Source organism: Anarrhichthys ocellatus, unplaced genomic scaffold, assembly GCF_004355925.1.
Source record: "Anarrhichthys ocellatus isolate YVR2014 unplaced genomic scaffold, GSC_Weel_1.0 scaffold16, whole genome shotgun sequence".
Lineage (NCBI taxonomy): Eukaryota > Metazoa > Chordata > Actinopteri > Perciformes > Anarhichadidae > Anarrhichthys > Anarrhichthys ocellatus.
Window position 1 is genome coordinate 439,504 of NW_022280046.1, and position 23,817 is coordinate 463,320.

Consider the following 23,817-nt stretch of genomic DNA (forward strand, 5'->3'; position numbering starts at 1 on the left):
GATAGGTTCAGATGCAATATGAAAATGAACACAGTAAAAGATTACTGTGAACAATGTATTTGGTAACACCACATCCTTTATTGTATACTCAAATTCCATTGAACCACTGTTTGTCACATCATCAAATTGCTGTTAAGTGATTCCTTCAGTATTTCAGTGGAAATACTTCAGTATTTCCATATCAGCCAACCACTGGCTGAATCACAATTTTAAACAAAATCCCCCATTTTTTTCACTGTAACTGTCTCAGTATTTCCAACATTACAATAATCCATGTGTTGACATTCTGGTCAAATATAGTAACCCCTGATACGTCAACATGTAATACCTGGATCAAGCAGTAGATGTCACTGTTTACTTTTGAGTGGCCATCATCAGATCAGCCGAGCCCCTGACTTCTACTCTTGAACATTTTAGCCTCTAATGCCCTTTAATGTTACATGAATGTGTCATTTCTCAGTTATAAAACACCTTCATTTCATCCAGCTCCAGGCTGCTGTGCATTTGTTTTAAAGTTTGCCATCACGTGGCTTGTAGAAGACCACAATTGAATACAGTGAATTCAAAATGCATTAATTTGGTGGAATAAACTTAAAACAGCTCATTTGTAGGATCTAGATATTCTTTGGGAGAAACTTGATGAAGCTCTACCTTAATAAATCAAATCAACTGAAATACTAAAGTATACACTTCAGTGCCCTCTTGTGGACCATTTGATAATAATGTTATGGAAAGCCATCAGAAATCGAGCAATGGATGAATAATCAATACAGGTTTGTATAAATCCTATAATCTGCTAATAAATGCATCACTCATAAAGAACACTAAAGGATACAATTAAAATGTTTTATTTATATGGCAGAAGCTGTTTAATACATTTTTGGCAGATATATTCGGACAGCTTTATTAGGCTGGTTAATCAATACATCAATGTACAACTTTCAGGACAAGCACACAAAATGAATCTATGTTACAGCTTTTTGCAATGTTTCTTTTCTTCACAAGCAAAATAAAATCAAACCAAATCAATTATTAATTATCTTGCCATGTTACACAGAAGCACAACGTGACCTTTTTGTTATAAAGTAAATAAGCTGTTTGGATATAAATAGTTAATTGTCCTACAACTCCTAGCTTGTATTTTTTCATATAATTCAGATATTATAAGAGCATGAAAACATGATGGTATGTTGTTAGGACTACACGGTCATGCTAATCCATTTATAAGCGATGACAAACGAAAATAATTCCTTATTTTCAGAGTTGATTCTGTATTATATTGATGAGTTTGCATTTAATTGTGAAACCAAACGTAATGATATTGTACCGTTGACATTGCAATATCAGTGGTTTATAGCAGGAAAACACTACAACAGACTAGTTCTGCCTTCTTTCATGCCAGTGCTGCAAAAGTTGCTATACGCAACCTGGGCAACATCCGATTGTCGTTTCAAATTCTTGCTTACTGGTTTCACTTTTCACCGTCCTGCGTCTGTTTGATCTGAACTGGTATCACAACCTCATTGGGTGGGTTGCTGATGGATGTCCCTGGAGCGGGGGCCTCTACGGACAGAACTCCATCACCGGACAGCGAAGAGCTGATGTGTTGCGAGTCCACTCCCTTTGGCAGCCTTGAAGAGAAGAGGAGTTTTGTTTATGTTGACCTCTTGCCTTATATATGTGTCATCATACAATACACACAGTTATCACATTGAACCACAGGAAGATTATTTTTTTCAAAATTCCTCACATTCTCAGTGACAACTTACTTGTATTTCCGGGTGAAGCACCTTGAAACAGATCCATGTTCATCCTGCTTTTCTTCATGATTTCCTTGTAATGAAAAAATCATTTTTTTTAAATGTGTCAAGAACAGAATGTTAAAGATCAGGCACGGTATACTTTTTTTTTTGTCACATCTCAAAAATCAGAGAATCATGTGCAGTGTACCTGATATTTGCAAATAACCCTCCTTGGTTGTGATTGTAATTTCCTCAGGCGAGAAGTGATTGACGTCCAGGTTGATCTTCCAGCTGTCCTGCCCTGTTTGGATCTCTGACACTCCACTTGCTAGTTCTCTCGGGCCCTTTTGGTTCAACGCCGCATGGTGCTGGCCACTGAATGGAGGCAGAAGGGGAGTTTGTGCGTACCCGGGCCAGGAGAAAGATGCCAGTCTCTTCTTGGACCAGTCAATCCAGTCCAGATCACCAGGGTCCAGGAAAGGAGGAAGGCCAAAGTCCTGCGTGAAGATTCGACTCGGCTGCGTCCAGTTTGGGAAAGGATCCCAGCTCACATCTCGGCGGAAAATGGGACGGGATAATATTTTATTTTGTTCCTCCATATCTTAGGAAATAAGGTCCGAATGAAGGGAAAGGATGTTGAAACTGCAAAAGCCTGAAGCTCCACCCTAACAAACAAGTCTAGATTGATGACCTGAGCACTCAACAATGGGCAGCTGTATTTCTGTTCTCAACAGAAAGTGAGCTAGAGGTCTGAGAAAAAGACTGCGTTGGCATCTGTACTGCTCTACTCACACACATATATACCCAGCGGAGTCATTCTAACACTTGTCCAGCATCACGTGTGATCTAAGGGACGAGAATGACTCGGTATGTCATGAGCTAGTGTGTTACTCCTCTGTTGCCCCGGGACCTGGAGAGGATAATGCTTAACTATTCTTTATTTATATCTCTGGAGTGTCTGTGGCAAGTTGTTGGCAAATGACTCTGAAAGCAGCAAGCAGACAGTTTATTCAGCTGTGGCCTCTGCAGTCTTGTCACATACTGGTGCTCTTTGTCCATATAACTCACAGCCTAGTGTTATGTGAGGGAACAGCACATACGAGCAGAGTCACACGGTAAACAACAGGGTAACTTCCAGTTTCTCAACACAAGATTTAAGAAAAACAACTCAAGCCGGAATAAACAAAATCATGTGATGAGTATGTAAGGAAAATTACAACTATAAAGGGTGTGTTTACGTTCAGGACAAAGTGATGGGCACTGACGCAGTCGAGTGGTGGTGAGGAATTTTGCATCTAGAGCTACGTCTTCATGGGTGTCATGTTGTATAAATAATTAACTGAGCTTCAGAGGAATAAATCAAGCCATTTGCCATCAGAGAGGAATGGTATTTATTAATGAGGCAATATCTGTTGCCTTTCCATCTGCACTCACCCAAAGCATCAGTCCAAAGTATTAACTATATCAGGGGGCAGAGCTTCAGGGCTCCACAAAGTCGAGCATGTCGTCTGCAGACCAAACTGAGACTGAGTAAATAAGACAATATACCTTACATTTCCAGAGCTAAAGCAGCATAAGGTAATCACAGAGGCTGATGGATAATGGGTTCGCATTCCCAGAAGTTATTCCACATTTCTTGAAGTAAAGGTATACTGTAGAAAAGTTTGGTGACCGCCATTTATTATGAGACAACACATGCATACTCGTGCATACAAACAAAAATACGAGGACATTTGTTCCTGTGTCGTTTGGTGCATGAGGCCCATTGTGTTCTGTCTGTAGTTTGGCAGAACGCATTGTAAAATAAGAAAATAATAATTCACATTCATTTTGAATTGAAGCCACAGAATACACTGTATTTGAAAAACTTTATTGTCCAACTTGAAAACTGTAACCGATAAAACAACATTCATTAATATTTGATGACAGAACACAAATATAAGTACGCAGTGCAGAGTTCATTTAGTCTCATAGTTTGTCTGTTAGCCTAAATATACAGGTGATCTGAAGAGCTGACCAAGGACTTCCTTCAGTAGCTCAAACACTTTAACTACAATGTTTAGACGGTAGCAGGTTGCATCATTAATGGTTCACCAATCAATTATCGTTAGCTTATTGAACAGACTAACTGTAAGTTATTGGTTTCGGCCCATCATTCATAAATAGATCGTCCAACTTGATGACTGAGTCTGAAGCAAATGATCTTACAAGCTTTTATTCATAAAATGTGTTTCCACTTTACAATAAACCTGTAGTTTTATAGCCCAGAATGCTTTGCGTTTATGGTGGATGTGGTTTGAAAAATTTGCAACACGTGTTAAAATGTCAGCCTATAGGTATCAGTGCAATAATACCTTTCTGCTGTGTGTAAAAGATGTAGTGTGTTGTTGCTCTTTAACCGTGAAGTGACCTTTGCTCAACCTCATAATATATTTTAATCTGGAACATGACTGTGGTTTTACAAGGATAGGCTATATCTCTTTTGAATTATGTGTCTGTATCTGATGGAAGCATGTATTTATGCATGCATTCACTTCTAACTTTCTTCAGTGGATGAACAGTTGTGGTTAGAATGCCTCACTTGTCACAACTTCTCCTAAACGTGCAGCTCTTCTGGAGAAAAAAGAAACACAAATAAAAACAGTGAAGACGCAGGAAACTACAATATGAAGCCTCTGTCACACTTTTTCCTTATCAAGTGTTGTGAGGATAATGACTTTTAGAAATGTTATGTTGTAGATTAATGATACATCAACTGAAGATACTGTACCTTTTCTGTTTCCTGGAGTGGAGTACGAGTGTTGTTATAATTACAATCAGTGCTACCGCTCCAATCACTGAACCGGCCACAATTCCTGCGAGATTACCTAGACGATGACAAAGATGTTGTTGTTTTTAACCAGAGGCTCAAGCACAATCAGTATTAACATAGTTTGTGTGATTTTACTACTATAACTGCATTGATTCAGACAGGAAGAGAGAGTAGATGCAGCAAAGCTCCCAACCAACCAGACTTTTTCATTGCTCTGTTTACACTTAAAGGTTCATGTTTGTGTATTAACTAGGATTTATTTTTCTTGTCCGATTTAGTGGCACACATTGGATAACTCATGTATTTCTGTCTCTTATATAAAGTATATTTTGTTGTTGTTGTTGCTGCTGAATATACTGAACATTTCTTATGATTGAATGAACAGACTTTATTGATTTTTAACCTATATTTAGCCTTTGATTGCATGTATTTGTTTCAATCGAGAGGAACCAGGCAGGGTGAAAGTTCATCCTTGTAATTTGTGATTATGTTACAATCTACTCCCCAGCTATATGCAGGTATCTTAAACTATGTTTGTCATTTATAGTCACACTAGAGGCCTGGTTCTAGGTATGGAAATGTCTGTTGCTCGGTCGGTTCACCACTTTGGTCCAGACTGATCTACTGGACGAATTGCTGTTGGTGGGTATAATCAGTCACTTGAGAGTTGCAGACGTTTGTTTTCTGGAATCCACAAGAAGTAGCAGAAAAGGCCCCTCAAACAGGTCAATGATAATACACAGAAAAAAGGAAGAGTGCCATCAAATGGAAAAAAATACATCCAAGAGCTTTCCTCCATTTTTCTGTGAAGCTGTATGTTTCTCGTATAGGACTGGGATAAATGGCCAGCTCAATATGTCATCATGTGTTTGTCAAAAAGTGATGTTCACACAGGGTCCACTGCCCACAGAAGGAAGCATTGTTAAATTCTTTGTAGCTCTAATTTGATGCGTGCATTATTATTAGAGTGAGTCAATGGTGAGAAGTTATTCTCACTCATAAATATGTGTGTAAAAAGGTCATGAGAAAGATTTAATATTTTGCTGATTTGATGGATCAAATGACGCACACAAGGACACACACACACACACACACATGTGCATGCTAAAATACAGACACTCACACATTTGCCACTGTTGATTTGTGAAGATCAGAATCATCGGACAGGCCTGATTTCATTATTTATTCATACTGGGAACCACGCAGTTTGTGTCTTCTCCAGACCACTGGCTGTTCTCCTGGCATATTCGCTCTGCAGATCCTTTGAGAGTGTAGCCGTCATCGCAGGAAAGCTGCACCTTAGCGCCCTGTAAATATGTGGTCCCCTCCTTCTTCCCATTGTTAGGTGGTGAAAGCCATCCACAGGATATCACTGCACAGTGTAACAATACCTAACATAAGTAAATGTACATAATGATGATTATTTTCATCATGTGTTTTTATACTCTCACCTTGCTTTAGATCCTCCACAAGAGAAATGTGACTCTGGAAAGACACTTTGGTCGCATTTCCCATTCTTGGACTACGACCTACCAGGATATCATACCTACAGGACAGAGGTACTGATCAGAACATGAGTTGCTTTAAATAAGAAAATGATTTCTGTGAAATGGCAATGACGAACATTTACATTACATATAGAAAAAAAAATCATCAGAAGTTGAGATGTCATTACTTTTAGGCCCCGTATTGGTCAAAGTCTAAAAAGAAAGCTCCCTTAAGAGCCACAGAAGACATTATGTAATTATTTTCCCAAGCTGAGTGGTCCTCATGATGAGTAAACTAAACTTCATGTGTAAAATTGGCGGAATGGCCCTTTAAGAGAACTAGCTTAATACTTGTGTGTTTTCTAAAAACGTAAAAAGTATTAAATTAATGAAACTATTATAATGAGTAAAAGTAGATACAAGTTTTCTTCTCATACCTACAGTACTGAGCGCCCTCTCCAGTGCATATCTCATGTGTCTGATTGGCTAATGGATCATCTGGACTCTCGGGGACAGAAAACACTGGAACAAATGTATGGTCATGTCTGGGAGCATAATAATAGGTGTTCAAAAGATGTTCTGAATCATATGTGAACAAGGCAGACCGGTTGGAGATGGCCCCTGTAAGACAAAAAGAAAGAAAAAAAGAATTTAAATTTAAGTGAAACCTTTGCAACATTATCTGCTGATGTTGCATAAAATGAGAGGGGTTTCCTGGAACGCAAATGCCTGATCGATGCACGAAAACACAACAAGAGAAATGTGTTTTCCCAACATGAAAGAGTAACATGAAGGGGTACATGACCCAAAACAGGAAGCAGTGTGACATAGAAATGGTTTGGCGAAAGGATTAACTTTAACTTTGGTGACCTGTGTTTAATTCTTCCTTTCTATTATCCAAAATAATGTACACTGGTTTTGTTGTATATATAACATACAGTATACAGCTCATACATAAAATAAAGTTCACAACAGTGATAAACACCAACTGAATTTTGAACGGCACAACCTAGCCTGCGTTGTGAATCATTTCTTACAGCTTGCCCCGAAGCTGAACACCTCCTCTGGATTGGTGAGGTTGCTCACAAGTTCTCCGTTGCTGAGAGCGAGGTCGTCTTTGGCGTCACCGTTCATCTTTCCGAGCAGTCCGAGAGTGGAGTCTTTGAACTCCTCCGGCAGGAGCACGGTGGCGGTCATGGTTCCCTCTCTCAGTCGCACTTCCACCCCGGCTCCACTTGGGAACATCACGGTCACGTTTGTAGAGGAAGGAGAAAACACAAACACACCTAGAGGGGAGAATAAAGTTCAGTCATTGTAGTTTTAACAAGATTACATCAACCATGTATTGTCAATAAGCTACGTATGTGGGTCCTAGTAAGACACCTCTTTTCTTTGGCAAAGTTGGAAGAGTTTTTGGTGATTTCACGTCTCTGCATGTGTAAGCAGCATTTTACTGTTGTAGTTGGTCAACTTGAAGGTAATTCTTTAGTCTTTTTTTTAAACCATTGTGTCACAAATTTAAAGACTGTGTCCAAATTCCTACTTCCTGTCAAATAAAATAAACAAATGGAATACATTTTATTATATTTCATTACAAAGCAGAAAGGCGAATCAGTGTCTCACCATGCAGGTCCATCCAGCGCTGCTCAGAGAAGGAGAGGGTTTTTTGATTCTGCAGTACTTCGAGGCCATTGTGACCGCTGACCAGCCGCACCTCGATAACATCAGAGGGTGCTTCTCTCATGGCTACAGCCGTCAACTTAGTAGCTTTTATGGTGGCTGGTAAGAGACAACAAGGATTGTTGTAATAGTTCATGTGTTTAGTGGTAGCATTTACCGATCATTGTTGAGAGAGATAGAAAGGTTCAAAAGCTCAGTGCCTTCAGTTACTCACCATTCACCGGCTCTGCCCTGCCTTGGATTGTCAGCCGTTTCTTTGACGAGGTCATCAAAGTGTATTCCCCGTTGCCATTGAAGGAGTAGCTGACACCATCAAAAGTTATGAAGTGGGGATCTCCAAACACCAAAGCTGTCATTACAGACAAAAAATAACTTCACATTCTAACAGTAATCACATAAAAAACACATAAACCGTAATACCGTGCCTAACAATTCCCTCACCTGAGCTGGGTGGCTGGTAACGCCTGCAGTCACTGGAGGGCCGGTGTTTGAAGTAGTAGTGGCAGTTGTCAGACCACAGGCAGCAGTAGTAGAAGCTGAGGACGTCATAGACCCAGTGGGACTGTCCGGGAACTCGAGGGGGTTTCTGAAATGGGGGTGAGCCCCAGTCGTGTGCTCGGTCGGGGGTACTACCCCCAATCGAGTCCCACGTCAGCACCTGAGCGCCAGTGCTGTCATAGCAGCACTGCTGTCCCGCTGCATATGTAGGACTGTTGATACATATCCAAAAACATCGTCAATTGAAAGAGTGAACTCTGCTGCAACTAAATCATGATACCAATTTATACAAGAGTCTACAGCTACACGAGAGGCCACAGTGGGAATGATAATTTGAGCTCACAATGAGAATGCTAGCAGGCTGATGTTAAGCAAGTGTAATGCTTTCCATCTTAAGTGTTGGCATGCTAACATGCTAACATTTGCTACTTAGCGTTAGTTTTACAGGTATTTGTCATCGACTTAAGTATTGGACAACATGAGATTTACTACACAGATTTGTACCAAATTTCATAGCAATTCATCAAATAGTTTTTTGATATTTTTGATATTTCAGCCTGGTGAGGTGGTGAACTGACCTACTGACAGACCAACATTACCGTGGCATGAGTGCATACTAATTCGTTTTTAAGTACCAGTGGCTAGAATATTATTTATTAGTGCTTTAGCAATTTAGTAGTATTCATATGGATTACATTAGAGCAGCTGCTCTAGTTGTTTTTATACTAAATGCCTTGCAGTATAGTTAGTAGTTACATTGAAATTATAATTAGCAGTGTACCTTATAGTATTCCATTACACAATACATCGCAATAGTTATCCACTTACTTTCAGAGTCGCTTTGATATAATTTAAATATAAATGTAGATTAATAGACTGGTCTCAACAAGAGCTCCATTCGTCAGTAGCCTACACAGAGTGTCCGACAGTTCCAGCTGCCATAATTCAAGTTGACCGTTCATAAAGAGGACTGATGCAGGTATTTACCACTGCTTACTTTTAGGGTGAGGAATCATGAACATGTCTTTGATGTTGTAGATAAGAGTATAGATAATAAATAAATAGGCAGCCAAAAGGCTATAAAGTGCAGTATAAGAATGGACATACCAATTCAGACATTTTCTGTTTGCTCTTCTGTGCATGAAACCTTCATTTTACATGATCAATACATTTTTTGCAAAATGCTTACAGTATGTCGTTTCAAGTATCACAGATTCAGCCAGACTGACGGCTAACAGCTGAAAATATTACCATAAATACTACCGAGTACATAAAGTAAAGTTGTGCTATAAAACCTACCCTGCAAATCGTATAAATACTGTTTCAGAATCATTGCTAATGTTGTGAATGCATTTGTGATATTCGAACATAATGTTGACAGCTGACCGTGAAGGCTAGTCAACAGTTGTGAGTGAGGGACTCACCTGGCTTGTATAGCCCTCACACAGTGAACACATCCAGGGTGGTAGGTGCACACGCTCCCCTTCTCTATATCACAGCCATAGTCCGTCTGAAGAGAGAGATACAGGGTCTGTGCTAACCAGGCAGCCAAATGTGCATTTCACTGTGTTCATGTATGTACTGCCGTTCAGAGGCATAATGGTCCCCATCAATACACTCATGTGCAGTTTTATCATCCCATTTGTCACTCGCCTGATATTGAATGACTAATGCGTTGCCTAACCCTAACTCTACATTTTTAAGATAAAAGGCATAAAATTGATGCTGAAATTAGTTCAGCTTTGCAGATAATGCTTGTGAATGCAACAACTAAGGGAGAGGTCTCATTGACTTTAATGAGCAGTGATAAGCAGTGAGTATAAGCAAAGGGCTACGGCCACTGACAATCCCCATAAACACATAAAGTAATAACTAAAATCGACCACACAGGAAATTGCTTTACTGTGATGATGTCATTTTCAGTTCATGTGAGACGTATTGCGTGTTTGCGTTATGTTTATCTGTAATTAAATGGCGTACAGATAACCATTGAACCATTTGCTACACTTACGTGAAACCTCCCAGTGTCTGCTCTTGCTTGAGCCAGAGTGCAGGGACAGTCGATGATCTCGCTGAGGAAGTTGGGCAGCTGATTTTCCAGCTGGTCCCATGCTAAACATTTCTCCAGGGCCCAAACTGTCGAGTTCTGCCTGAACCTCTCCTCCAGATGCCAGGCCAGAGCGTGATCCTCAGTCCATGCCGCTTGTACATTCCTAAATGAAACGCATGACAAATATTGTACAGCTGACGACAACAATAATATGTGTTATCGTAGTATTCTATATTATAGGAAGTGTTTGTACATACTGTATGCCATCGGGGTTGGTGCTGGGGCTGATACGTAGAGAGCCAAGCTCCCAACTTGAAAAGCCGCTCTCTGCTGGTTTGGGCAAAAAGCTAAAAGATCCATTGTTGGGCTGATCCTTTGCAAGTGAGTACAGATACTGCCACTCACCCTGCCAGGTGTCTGTATAGGGCTTCCCTACAGAGAAATATACAGAATTCAGCATTTTACGAATGAGTAATCATGTGATCTAACAAGTGTAAATGCGGTGTACGAACAGGCATACTCACCTGTCTCGCTGTATCCCCAGACCTCTATATTGACCCTCACCGCTCTGACCAAAGACGTATTCCACGTCATCTCAAGAAAGCCTCCAACGTCAGGTGTACCATAATACTGCCATTTTGTTGCGTTGACCAGAGTTGCCTTAAACTGAGCATCTAACTTGCCAGTATGCACTGTAAAGCAACACATTTGAATCAAGTAAATCATATATTAATGTCGCACTAAATGGAAAACTGTGTGTAATAAAATATATGGAAGAGTTTTGAGGTCTTCCTCAACAGAAAATATGCAGTTATTGTACCTGAGAGCCAGGCTCCAACTCTACTGAATGTAGTGCCATTATCAGAGGAGATGTGCAAGGGAACCCATCCCGTTTCATACAACAGTGGGGAGATGCAATGGCCTCTACTGTTTTCATCCACATACCCCACAGTGTCGATATTGCCGTTGAACCTATAAAAGAATGATCAGCAGTTTTCTGTAATATACTTCAACTGTATAATTTGACTGTGATACTTGGGGTGTGAAAGTTCACTCCACGCTTTTTCCATTGCTTTCAATCGCACCTCATAATGTTTTTGATATCTTCGTCAGAATATTGCTCAGAAGACCTGATAAAGACTATGAGTTGCGGTTGAAAGCCCTTGAAAATGCTAAAATTAAAAAGACATTTTTTTCCTCATTGTATTTCTCTTCACATTAATCAGTCGATCAGTGAAAGGTTTAACCAGAACAGATTTAGCAACACGTAAACGCTTGCATGTAACAGAAAGTCTTACCTGCATAGAATCTCCGAACTATTGGTGAAACTCGCGTCAAGGACAATAAAATCCGTCCCACCGAACATGGTCCCGGAATATGGAAAGACTTCCACACAGTACTCTTTATAGTCTGTACAGCAGTTCTTCAGAGACATGCATGTCGAGTGGCATGAACATGAGTCCAATTTTCCGCCACAACTTCCTTCACATGTCTGTCCTGTTCAAAATAAGGAGAAAGTATTTTAAGTGTGGAGTCTGGAGTGTCTCCACCGGTTTGAAATTGATAAAAGCAGTTCATGTTTATAGGTTGGTATCTTTCCAACTGTCGGAGACAAAATACAATATATGTAGCGATTTGGAAGTGTGTGTGTTTTTACCTGATATCCTGCAGATACATGAAACCAGAAGGAAACATATTACTGCTGTGAATCTTTCCATCATGACCGAGGTTCCTGCTGCTGCTTCAATTTGTTTGTGTAGGTTTAAATACTCAGCAGTTTCGTTAAACCTTGGCCTATTTCATCACAGCCATTTCCGAATAACTGTTTAATCATTAACCAGCGGTCATTATGATAACAAGTCTGACCGTATCCTTACATGACCACTGTTGTGGCAATTTATCATACGTTGTTCTTTTTAGATGTAACTTGTATCGCTTAACCCTGAACATATGCAGACGTTGCAAACGCATAACTCATCAAACCCAGATAACAAATGTATCTTATGTCTATAGGGTCATCCTGAGCTCACGAACTAACCCTCTTCTTTAAAAACAGCAGCACCTTCCAAGGCCTGGGACCCTGGCCCATCAGGTTCATTAGGTTTATTTCTCACAGGGCAATTAAGAGGATTCATTTCCACTACAACTACCTTTGACCGCTTCTCAATTCAACGTTAATCTGTTTGTGAGTTTTGATATCTGCTTAATAGATTTTAGGTTGTAAATCAGACTCACCTTGGCTGTTATTTAGATAAAGCTACAAAGTTAAGAAACAATTATGGGGATAATAGCTAAATAAAACATGCTGCCATGTTCAGAGAATATTTGTTTTAACAAATCAGTCATATTAGATAGTAACAAGATGTGAAATAGGTGACATACTGTGTATTTAATTCATTATTTTGATTATGTATCACAGCGGTGCCTTCAGTCCAAAATGGGCCTTCTTTCAAAGTTTGAGCCCAGGTTAGCATATCGGATACGTTAAGATGCTAACTTTGAGTATGTTGAACTGTAGTTAAAATTTGAGAATATGCACTCTCCGAATTTAAATGCAATCTTTGCATTTCTATCCCACATCAGCATTTTCCTTTTTATTTTCATGTTGGTATTTGTGTTGTCCAGCAGAATGTGCTGCAGATTAAGCTACTGGGCAATCCAATGCTGCCTTCACTGAGACAAAATGAATCATTTAGAAGACAAAAACAAGTTACACTTTTATGCCTCACATTCGTATTTGTTTCCTGGACACCAATTTTGCATCACTAAAGGTAGATGGAAAATGAATTATGAACAGAACATAAGCACGACAAGTTTGCTGACAACAGTCCCAGAGGGGACCTGTAGGCCAGCAGGGGGAGCTGCAACCTCAAAAATCATCTAAGCAAAATATGCTTACGTATAGATTATCAAGCATTCATTTAAAATGTGCTGATGTATTTTGTTCTGTAATTAAGTAATTTACCCCCAAGAAATACTTTTTTCACGTGCAGTGTCTGTGGTTTAACATGTTTTTAATGTAACCGTAAAACATGGGTGAGGTATTAGAAACATTCATGGCTGCACACACACACACATATATATATTTATATTTATCATGTTATCATCTACACAGGATTTAAGATACATTTAATACAAAAACAGATTAAGCGCTTCTATTGATATTAAGGATGGTTGATTTCCCCGAATCTAATCTGGGATCAGTTTGTTCACTCAGAGATGATTTAAACTCCAGACATTAGGAACAAGCAGACCCGATGATGTTCTGGCTAGGCTCTACTACTGGTTTCTTGTCTGCTCTACTGAGATATTGGCAGTGTAATGTTTGCATACATATCAGTGGATAATATTGTCATAAAGATGCAAAAGGTAAAAATCAGCCTAAATGAAACACGATTGGCATCAACCATGGAGCAGGATTACAAAACAAACACGACTGTTCCTAAAATACGCAGCAACATCATCCCAAATCACTGGCAGCATCATCTGGACTTGGTTCTGGTAGATTCCTAAAGAAGAAAGCAGAGACCTTTGTCAATTGTTGATACAAATGGTAATTTGACGTCGTCTTAACATGATGCTTTGATGAAGTCCACACTCACCACCATCAAATGGCCGTTCTTTGCCCTGTAGACCATTGACTCCTGACCACTCTTGAAGTCCACAAACCCCTCTCTGCCAGGCTGGATGTCAAATCGCACACTGCAAGCGACAATTCCACATTGAATTAGGAACGTCCATCGTTTTTGCTAAATTAACATTCCCACATAAATCCAGTTTCTGTACCTGCCCTGGACCACTTTGGTACAGTTCTGCTTGTTGGCAATAAGACTCAGCTTAGTCAAGGCTTCAAACAGGTAGTCACACTGCAGAACCAGATCCCCCTAAAAGGCAACCAAAACATTGTTTTATATCTAAAAATATATTGTGTGTCGACACCAGCCTGTTGATAGGTCTACCTTTTGCTTGATGTCATCGCATGTAACGTGAAGGATCAGGAAGTTGTCACTCAGGTTGCTGACTGATACACCTTTAAATAGAAAAATAAACATGATTGTAAGTTTCAAGCATGTGCGTAGCTCTACCTTCAGATACTGATGCTCGTTTTGTCTCATTCGTTACCGTTCAGAGAGATGTAATCCATCCGTTGCTTGATCTTGGCCTCCTCGACCAGGTAGGCGGCTTTCTGGGTGAAGATGAGCTGCCGGAGACGAGGCCTGAACCCGTTCCTGTCGTACTTCACCACCGGCACACTGTACTGTGGGACGGACACACACACACACACACACACACGGTCAGAGTGGATAAAAGAACGAAGATGCAAAGTTTATTCCAATGTTAGTTTACCTTGATGTGCTCATGCCGTATCATCTGAAGCACTTTGATGCTTATGTCTTCTGCATCTTAATAGAATAAGAGAAGTCATGAGGGAGGATTTCATACACAAATTGAAAACAATAATACGATACTGTCTCAGTAATTCCATTATAACTTGCTTTATCAATCTGCAAAATAGTCCATTAACCGGCTCACAAAGTATCTGAGATTGCATAATCAGGTTTAATTTGAAAATGTAAATGTACTGTTGCTAATTCTTCATCATCTGGAAAGACGTATTCCATATTTAAAAAGCAAATTCTGAAAAAGGTAGAGCATGAATATATCTAATCTAATGTAAAGTACTGCTGGTATCTGCGGTCTTCACAGACTATTTTAACTATCCAGTATTATCATGTTGTATGCTCTACTTAAAAGTATTCATGCTAAATTCTATATTCCTGTATGTACACTCCGTGAAAAGAAAAAAAACTCAGCAGTCTTACTAATTCTGGTGTCCACGAACGGTCTGCACACACTGAAGGGGTAGTTTTCTTTTTTTCCTTTGAACATGGAGCTTGTCTGTGCTTTTAGCAGAAGCTGGAAACAAGAAAAGTTTAAAAAAAGTAAGTAAGAAATTTCCTGAAGTGAATTTGTCTGGGACTCAAGCACAAACATTTTTCTTTATTTAGTTATTTTAAATGTAGAATAGATATGTTGTGAGTGCGTGTATTGCGGTGCCTACCACCTACGATCATACCTGTGCTTTCCTCTGTGGAGTGATTCCTCGGACGTACTTCTGCACCATGTGACGAATGTAGAGCTTCTTCAACAGCTGGGACAACTTCATAAAACAAATACAGTTTGACACCTTTTACAGCGTGCAGCCATTACCAAAATCACCAACGTGTGCCCTCATGCGCATACAGCCTTAGAAACAGCTGATTCAAACAAATGCATCACCAACCTCCTTCATTATCGGAGGAGGAGTGAGCCAAGAGTCTTTTTCCAAGACGGTTTTGGGAAGGTTGTCCCTCAGACGTGTGAGGTAGTTCTGCCTCACGTACGACAGGTACTCACTGTTGTCAACGCAGGCCGGCTGGTTTCGAGTCATGAAACCTTTAATGAATCTAGAACGAATCAAAAGACGGGTAATTTCTCAACATCGACTTTATTAGGCTGTGTGACCATCTCCTGTCATCGTGTGAACTTACTTCTTGATGACTTTGGTAGCCCATGCCCTCTTTACACGCTCCTTTCTGGCCAGCAGACCTCTCCAGCAGGTCTCAATCTTCGTGGCTATTTAGATAAGACAAGGGAATAAAAAGTAATATCTTATAATGCTTGTGCAGCTTTTAGTTTAGCATCAGTGTGCATTTTAACACTCACCAGCCTCTCTCTGCTTCAGGTAGTCTCCTTTCACTCTGTAGCCTTTGTACTTCGCCTGAATCCTTGTTGCTGCAACAATGACAGTTACAGTTTCACCCTCAGGAGCGTTTGGATGCTTAATGTAGAAGTGCAAGTGAATGTACAGAACAGCATCTCACCTAGCTTATGTTTGCAGACCTGAAAGGTGTCTTCGGTTGCAAACAGAGTTCTAGGGTGCCGGATGAAAATTTTTGTCCTTGAGGGGAAAATACATTTAGTGAGATGTTCCTGTATCTCTTCCAGGTGAACCTATGGCTTCCATACAGCACCATCTGCCTACCTGCCCATCTTGTACTCATCAGGTTTGTAGCCCAGGTGTTTGATCAGGCACCGCACGCCTTCTGCTGCCGTACCTTTCCAGTTGGGCCAGGTGTCAGGACACAGAGCCTTATACCTGAGTACAGAAGAAGACCGCAGAATCACACCCAGCTTTTGTACTTGATAAACAAAAATGACAACATGCCAAATGTCTTCTGCAAGAAAAAGAGAAACTTTATGTGCACTTTAGATGAAAAAAAGAGTGAAAGTGTGCTTGGCTATACCTCTGGAGAAATATGTCGTATTTGCGTCGGTAAGCAAACCCAGCGCGTCTGACCCTCAGATGCTCCATCAGCCCCAGGTACTTCACCTGATGTCTCACCAACACATCATCAAAGCGTCCTGAAGGGGACATCAAAGGTAATCTACAGAGTTCAGGGGTCAAAACTGTCTTGTCTAACTTCATCTGCTGGCTGACTGCAGGCTGAACAGTAAACAGTAAAATGCATTAGCTCAGCTAGAGCTCAAGGGTCTTTTCAGAAGTGGAGGATTTTTGGGACACACCTGGCTGCTTAGCGTCATTGGGTTTAATGCAGCGGACATACCAGGGCTCTTTGGACATTAGGATCTCAGTCAAGCCCACTAGGCTGCTCTTGAACTGAGTCATCACCTGGGGAGTCACAGGAAAGGTGTCAATGGTTTAGTTGTGTAAATCATTAAATCGGTGGGTCATTGAACGTCATCATCTGAATCGTTTCTTACAGTTTCAGGTCTCCTCTTGCTGTCCGGTTCAGAAGAAGGAAAACAGTGTTTGATAATAGCGTTCTTGGACTGTCGCATGACCTGAAGGAGAATAGGAAAACTATGTAAGCATCCAAAATGTCAGACAAAACCATATATACCATAAATAATTTTGTTATTATGCTGCTTTACTTTTATGTATATTTTCAATTCTATTTTTGCTTCTTTTTTGGTAGGACCAGAGGATATCAGAAGTCATAGGTTAGATTCAAAACAAATATTCAACGACATTTGTGTATCACCTGGTTTCATACTAGAGAAATGAAATTAAATTACCTCTTTCCCATTTCGATACAAGAGATCATTGTTTTTGTCCAAGAATCCTGAAAGTTTAAAGAAAAGTAAAAACTTTAAAATAGCAAAAAGTATAGTATTTATTTTGGCAACAACACATTCTTCCTCTTACAAATTATAAGTTTAATTAGCAAGGCTGAGCAGAGGTGATTCCATAGCAGTGTAAACATAGTTATGTAAACGTGATTAAAAAAACGTGATTAAAAAAACGTGATTAAAAAAACGTGATTAAAAAAACGCTAAAAAGTGGCGCAAATCTTACTTTCTATGAATCACAGCCCTAGTTTTTGATGATATGGTGTAGTTTAATTGTCCTTGAAGGTTTTTACGGCACCTTGTTATAACATGCTAGTTACCAATATCAAGCTAGATTGGTAACACATTGTGTTATGGGCAACGTTAGGCTTGTGACATGTTAAGATTAAATTACATTTCATGGTAATTTGTCAAAATTACACGATAGTATTTGAAAGTGATGTATTTTATTATCTGCAGATATTGAAAGCTGAAAATGTGACGTATGTAATCGCACACAGAAATTGTGAGAGCATGTGTTCAAGACTTTATGACTCTTCTCTATTTGTGCTAATGTTACACTACATTTTAGCAATAGGCCGCTGTTCTTTTAATGGCATTGTAATAGAGACAGAAATGATTTAACACGCAGAGGTATAACATCTCTTACCAACAACACAGTATGTAACCTCCCCAGCGTAGTGCAAGAGGCGGAAGTCTCCTCTGTCCAATGACTTCCTTGTCTTTTGGTCGGCAAGTTTATGTCTGCAGGAAGGGGACATGTAGTGTAGGTTATTCTGATATTCATGGTCACGCGATGTGCTGGTCTCAACATGCGTAGACAACGTGCACTTTCTCTAAAGCAAAGCTGTAGAGCTCACGTGACGAAATGAGGGTGACCACCAATCGTTTCCTCCATCTTCTCTAGGAAGGTGAGATCTGTGGCCTCTCCAGGACGTAAACACTCCTCGTCCTATATGAGAGGACAAGCATCAATAATTCAATGTATTCAGTTTTAGTTTTGTGGGCGAGCATACTATGTGTCGTTCTGGAGGAGCATAACTCAATCCTAACTTTACCAATAAAGATATGATTCCTCTGTGTTTCACCTCCACGAGATCACAGATTATCTTGTTGTTGAAAAATGGCACTGGTTCCCACTGTGCAAAAAAACAAATGAGGAAAGCATTAGTGTTTCAGTAGCAGTTTTTATCCTGAGTATTATTTCTGCACTGTGATCCACAAATGACAATATTAAATAAGGATTAATAGCGTTATTACTTCAATCCCTTCCATCTCGTACTCCTCCTGCTCTGACTTGAGGGTCAGCTGGATGAAAAGCTGCTGCAGCTTCTCGTTGCAGTAGTTGATGCAAAACTGCTCAAAGCTAAAATACATCAGAGGCACCGTTAGTATCATATTCTTCATTTCTGAATCAGCTCATCTGTGCGGGATCTCACCTGTTCACGTTTAAAACCTCGAAACCATAGATGTCCAACAGACCAATTACTGTTTTCCTGGAGGAATCCTACAGATGATTTACTCAGATATGATTTCTTCACATGGAAAATGTGCAATTTTGTGAAGCCAGACCTCTTTGGAGAAATTCAACCTCATATGTTGGTGTTACTTTAAACCAATACAATTACATTGTGGGGGGAAAAATCTGCCCAAAGTCAAATTTGCCAGATGTGCTGTTACCAGAATTGGGTGTTTTCAGACTCACAACAAATCAAATGGCCACCTCAGGGTTGCTAAAATGTCATTACCCCAATTTACTCCCCATTTCTGTGATCTTTATGAGACAGGTCTGGCTAGGCAAGATTAGAAAGAGAGAAGAATGCTTTTTTTCCCCCTCACCTTGTTAACTAAAGATTCATTGATCTTGTTGACCAGCCAGTTGAAAGTGCGGCCATAGATTGCTTTGGCGAGGGCGTCCCTGGCATATACTGCATGGTCCACAGAGAAGGGACTAAACACCTTTAACGTCAGAATAATGTAGATTATTAAAAAGAAGCACTACACACAAGTTAAAGATATTTTATACTTAAAATCAAATCAAAGAAGTCAAGTCACCTCCTCTGTTTTGGCTTCAATCTTCCTGTGGGTTAAGCCCTGTTGTAGCACCTGAGTAGGAATCCCCAGCAACTGCACAGCAAATACAAGCAAAAACATGTCGCACCAAATCTCTTCCTGGTTTCCATCAGAAAGTTGCATGGAGACATATTTAGAGTTTAAACTATCCGCAGTGTTTTTTTGGGGGGGGGGCTCACCTTTGACACCCAGTGCATCTCCTGGTTGTTGTTGAGAGAGGCGTATCCTCGAACATCTGCTTCAAACTTGACATTTCCCAGATGGAGCACACTAGCAATTATTCCAAACAGGTGCTGTGTTTACACCCAGAAAGAAATACTTTATGAATCACCAGCAAAATGTATCGTAAATGTATTTAAATAATGCTTTGTCCAGGTGTGTAAAGATCTACTGTTACACCTCACCTCAATATCACTCTCACTGATCTCTATGACAGAGAGGGCTCTCCGCACCGTCGTCCAGTCACTTTTATCATTGATAGAGCTAACTTTGGCACAATCACCCTGGAGGAGACACAGTATAAAAATGTCTGAGTCGAGAAGTTTTTGTCGCACCAGATATAAGTAGAGTTCCGTTTTGTTTTTTTCCACTGACCTGCACCAGGTAATTGTAGTTCTGGCAGTTTCTCTCCAGGCCGAGCCAGCGGAGCAGATCTTCCTCTCCTCCCTCCACCAGCTGATAGAAGATGTGGAAATTTCTCTCCCCGTGGTTCTGGTGGACCACACGGGACTTCTCCAGCAGGTAACTCAGGATGTGACCACCAACTGCACCCCCCTGAGTGCGAAAGGTAAGCCTTAACCCTTAACTTAAGTCCTTGGTGTGAACCTTGAGATCATTACATTGCTGTGTTGTATTATCCTGACATTGTATTTTACACTGTAATGTAATTAATATATTTAAGTCCACCTGGTGGTTGAACTGGATGTCCATGTATTTCCCAAAGCGGCTTGAGTTGTCATTCTTCAGGGTTTTGGCGTTTCCGAAAGCCTTGATGATGTAAAACAAAACACCATTAAATGCCTTTAAAATCATGTTATAAGCCATGGTACACATATCCATGTCACTGACCTCAAGCACTGGGTTGGAGAGAAGCAGCCTGTCGCGGACGTTGTTCAGGAGTTTGGTACTTGGACAACTGACAGCATAGAATTGCAGGATTTTCTTGGAGGTCTCGGTCTTGCCGGCCCCACTCTCCCCTGAGATCAGGATGAAGTGGTTGTTGAACTCGGACAGCATGGTGCGGAAGACGTTGTCTGCGAGCGCATAACTGAAAGTGCAGTAATAGGACAAAGTCAGCCGCGAAGTCAGACTCGGCAAAGAGTGCTTTTTTTTATTGCTGAACACAATGTAGCTTTTAACACTCCTGTTTAAGTTATAAATTGCATTTTGCTCTTCCTTTGCAAGAGGCCAAAAACTTAACTCTATGTCGTTGTGATGCCTTTATTGGCTAGCTAGCTGACAGTGGAAAGATGAAAGGAAATGAGGCGAGAGAGAGATCGAGCATGACCTGCAACAAAGATCTGCGTCGTTGTGGTTCGTGGGTTGGCACCTAAACTGCTTGGGCACCATGATGCCTTGCATTTATAATTTATAAACTCTTGTGTCACATTGACATCCTTTCTTTTTTCCTTCTAATGTGATAATCTTTCATGGAATTGAAAGTTGTACTTGGATACAGCTGTACTTTTAGCTTAATGCAAATGTCAGCAAGTAAAATGTTTATCATGTTCACATCTTAGTTTGCTAATTAGCACTAAACACAAAGTACAGCTGAGGCTGATGAGAATAGGAATGTCTTTAGTTTTGCTTTGGTGAAATCATCATTTTGATCTGATGATAGCGCTAGATGAAAAGTCATTAGAATTTGTCCTCTGGGAAACATACATTTCTGTACAAAATTCCATGACAATCCATCCCCCCCACTGTATGCCAATACACAACATGAATGAATACAACATTTATGAAATCTTACATATGAGGTGGCAGCTCAAAGAAGTTCACACCCACGTAGGTATCCATTTGCTTCTTGCTGTAGATATCTAAGTCTTTATATGGGTTGACCGACACCAAGAGAGTTCCAATGTAGGTCTGCAGAGAAAGACGAGGAGAGGAAGTCATGTTCTGCAACTCTTGCACATTTGATAATACAGGACATTGTTTTTCCTCAAACATTACATGACATTGAGGGAAAGCTTCCAGCAGTGTGCTGTGCATTCATCACTGTGCTGATAAGTAATTTTGTTCCTCTTATCAAAAGCAATAAGTTTGGTTAATCACTTGTCATGACCTCATGGACACCGGTGACCTTTAGATTGCTCACTGTGCAAATGGAGAGAACAGGAGCTGCTGCTTCAGCAACACAAGGTGCCTTATTCAGCAACATCAGCATTAGGACGTTGTTGGGTTGAAGGTCGAGGGTGTGAAGTTTAATTAGAGTAACAGAACGAGTCGGGTGATCCGACATTACACTCACGTAAATGAGATTCTCATGGAAGCGTTTCCTCAGGTTGTCCAGAAAGGCACTCTCACTCGTGTAGTCGTCCAGCAGAACAAAATCCTGGATGCCCACGCGATCCCGGGCTGTCAGGGAGGCCTCCATGTTCCTCAGCATCTGGTTACAGCGCACCTCCAGGCTCTGCACCCGAGCAGGAACACAAGAAAACAAGGTATTGCAACACAACAAAGTGAAATGTCAAAACTGTATTTTGCACTTTAGACCTTGATAAGACAATGTATTGCTTTTTTAAAGAAACGCTACAGATATGATGTTATTTTTGACCCCGTTGTCATTCCTTTAGTGAAGACCAGTCCTATATGTCCCATCCTTTTCCTTTGTGTCCTGTTTTCCCCAAAAGTTATCTGTTTTTGTTGAGGTTGTCACCACTCAAGAACACATACACACACGCATGCCCAATCATGGATGATCTAGGATGTATATTTCCCAGTGGGTTCTCATGTCCTGTCTGTTTGTCCCTATATCTGTGACTTCCAGTCAGAGCCGTTAGTGGCCTTGGCTGCATCCTTCATGCGCGGGACAGATCTAAATTCAGCCATCACCATCTAATCTGCTTCCTTGCTCTCTAACAAGCCATCAGTTTTGTTCAGGACAGAAACAGAACAAACACGAAATACCAACACCGGAAGCTTCATATTGTCCACAGTTTAATATAGAATTAAACAATAACTGACACAAATAAAAACTTAATCAAATGGAATCTAGAAGTAATTACAGTCATTTTATAGCATATGTATAAACACAGGAAATGATCTGCCACTTAAGGATGCTCAACTGAAGAAGTGCCAGGTAAAATGATCAGCCAAACGCAATGCACTTTAATTACGGTGCCATGAAAGAGCCACCCAGTATTACGCCTCAGTAGTTTGGCTCTCATCACTGCCAAGTTGACCTGTCACCGGAGTAACTGACACTCACAGATCATTCTCCAGTAAAACAAGCTGATGCTCTACTGACCCAGCAGAAATTCACATCAAAATGTCACAATAAACCACGTCCTGAAAAACCCCAAATGTGATCGTTAAATTATTCAACAGTGTTTTGCAGGAAAAAGTTCAAAAAGCTACTTACCCTGAAGGTCCCTGATGTGTATGTATGTGTGTGCGTCTGTACCTATTGTGAACTGAACATCTAATTTTATTGAGGGAAAGGACAGTATGACAGGAAACACTGAAAGATAACAGTTTCCACTTCCCTCAATAGGAAACCATCAATAATCAAATGAGTTCACGACACAGGAAGCAAATCTCATTCGAAATATGTATTTGTGTGTGTGCTTGTAGATAAATACGTTACTGTAGATGTTACTCTACCTCATACAACATACTTGCGTGAACATTAACAAGAACTTGTTGATCTTGCGAATCAAATTAAAAGACTCCACGATCTTGAAACGATTAGGCTTCATGACGAGAAGAATGTATTTCTCACCAAATCATTTTATAGGAAAGCTACTTTTATTTTTAGGAATGTAGTGCATTTTTTTCCATGTGAATGTTGCCACTCCATTTAGGAACATTAAATATGAATTGTATACTTCACATAGCAATTGATACAACTTAAAGCTGTAAATTCAGCACATAAGTCACTCTCATTGGCCGGAACACAATACGGATTAGCCTGTTTTTTAATTGACACAACAAAAGAGAGAAGTCCAACAACTGGTAGCAGTACTAGAATATGAAAAATTGAGGCCATTCAAAACATGCTTCTATATACCTAACATACCTTTTACTACTGGCTTAAGGTATTAACCTAAAGAATAACAGCAGTAACAATAAAACTAGGTACCAAATGTTTTTTTCTAATTGTATCACAGAGATGAT

General features: G+C 40.2%; 3 protein-coding genes across 4 annotated transcripts; all 3 read right to left on the reverse strand.

The window, feature by feature from the left end:
• Positions 1–832: 832 nt before the first annotated feature.
• Positions 833–2,651, reverse strand: LOC116388304 (heat shock protein beta-1-like). Its single transcript, XM_031856005.1, has 3 exons — positions 1,951–2,651; positions 1,770–1,833; positions 833–1,631 (listed from the first exon to the last, which is right to left on the reverse strand). The coding sequence occupies exons 1-3, from the start codon at positions 2,339–2,341 to the stop codon at positions 1,472–1,474; spliced, it is 615 nt and encodes a 204-aa protein (XP_031711865.1). The 5' UTR covers positions 2,342–2,651; the 3' UTR covers positions 833–1,471.
• Positions 2,652–3,596: 945 nt separating this feature from the next.
• Positions 3,597–12,024, reverse strand: LOC116388286 (sushi domain-containing protein 2-like). 2 transcript variants are annotated; one of them, XM_031855976.1, is made up of 16 exons: positions 11,927–12,024; positions 11,568–11,766; positions 11,090–11,241; positions 10,794–10,961; positions 10,527–10,701; positions 10,231–10,432; positions 9,644–9,729; positions 8,163–8,431; positions 7,936–8,070; positions 7,665–7,820; positions 7,079–7,327; positions 6,479–6,662; positions 6,006–6,100; positions 5,747–5,926; positions 4,513–4,609; positions 3,597–4,352 (listed from the first exon to the last, which is right to left on the reverse strand). In XM_031855976.1, the coding sequence occupies exons 1-16, from the start codon at positions 11,988–11,990 to the stop codon at positions 4,310–4,312; spliced, it is 2,454 nt and encodes an 817-aa protein (XP_031711836.1). In that variant the 5' UTR covers positions 11,991–12,024; the 3' UTR covers positions 3,597–4,309. The 2 variants fall into 2 exon arrangements, with proteins under 2 accessions (XP_031711836.1, XP_031711835.1); XM_031855975.1 differs by having other exon boundaries at positions 3,597–4,355.
• A 1,727-nt stretch (positions 12,025–13,751) lies between these two features.
• myo1hb (myosin IHb) lies at positions 13,752–22,090 on the reverse strand. The gene is made up of 31 exons (XM_031855972.1): positions 21,950–22,090; positions 21,449–21,564; positions 20,545–20,743; positions 20,383–20,463; positions 20,071–20,250; positions 19,881–19,979; positions 19,656–19,769; positions 19,459–19,530; positions 19,243–19,362; positions 18,843–18,910; positions 18,664–18,769; positions 18,462–18,542; positions 18,264–18,355; positions 18,053–18,147; positions 17,350–17,396; positions 17,035–17,115; positions 16,837–16,942; positions 16,557–16,674; positions 16,295–16,408; positions 16,134–16,210; positions 15,976–16,044; positions 15,801–15,885; positions 15,554–15,716; positions 15,347–15,430; positions 15,093–15,186; positions 14,617–14,672; positions 14,392–14,527; positions 14,229–14,299; positions 14,056–14,153; positions 13,872–13,971; positions 13,752–13,778 (listed from the first exon to the last, which is right to left on the reverse strand). The coding sequence occupies exons 1-31, from the start codon at positions 22,085–22,087 to the stop codon at positions 13,752–13,754; spliced, it is 3,087 nt and encodes a 1,028-aa protein (XP_031711832.1). The 5' UTR covers positions 22,088–22,090.
• Positions 22,091–23,817: the final 1,727 nt, after the last annotated feature.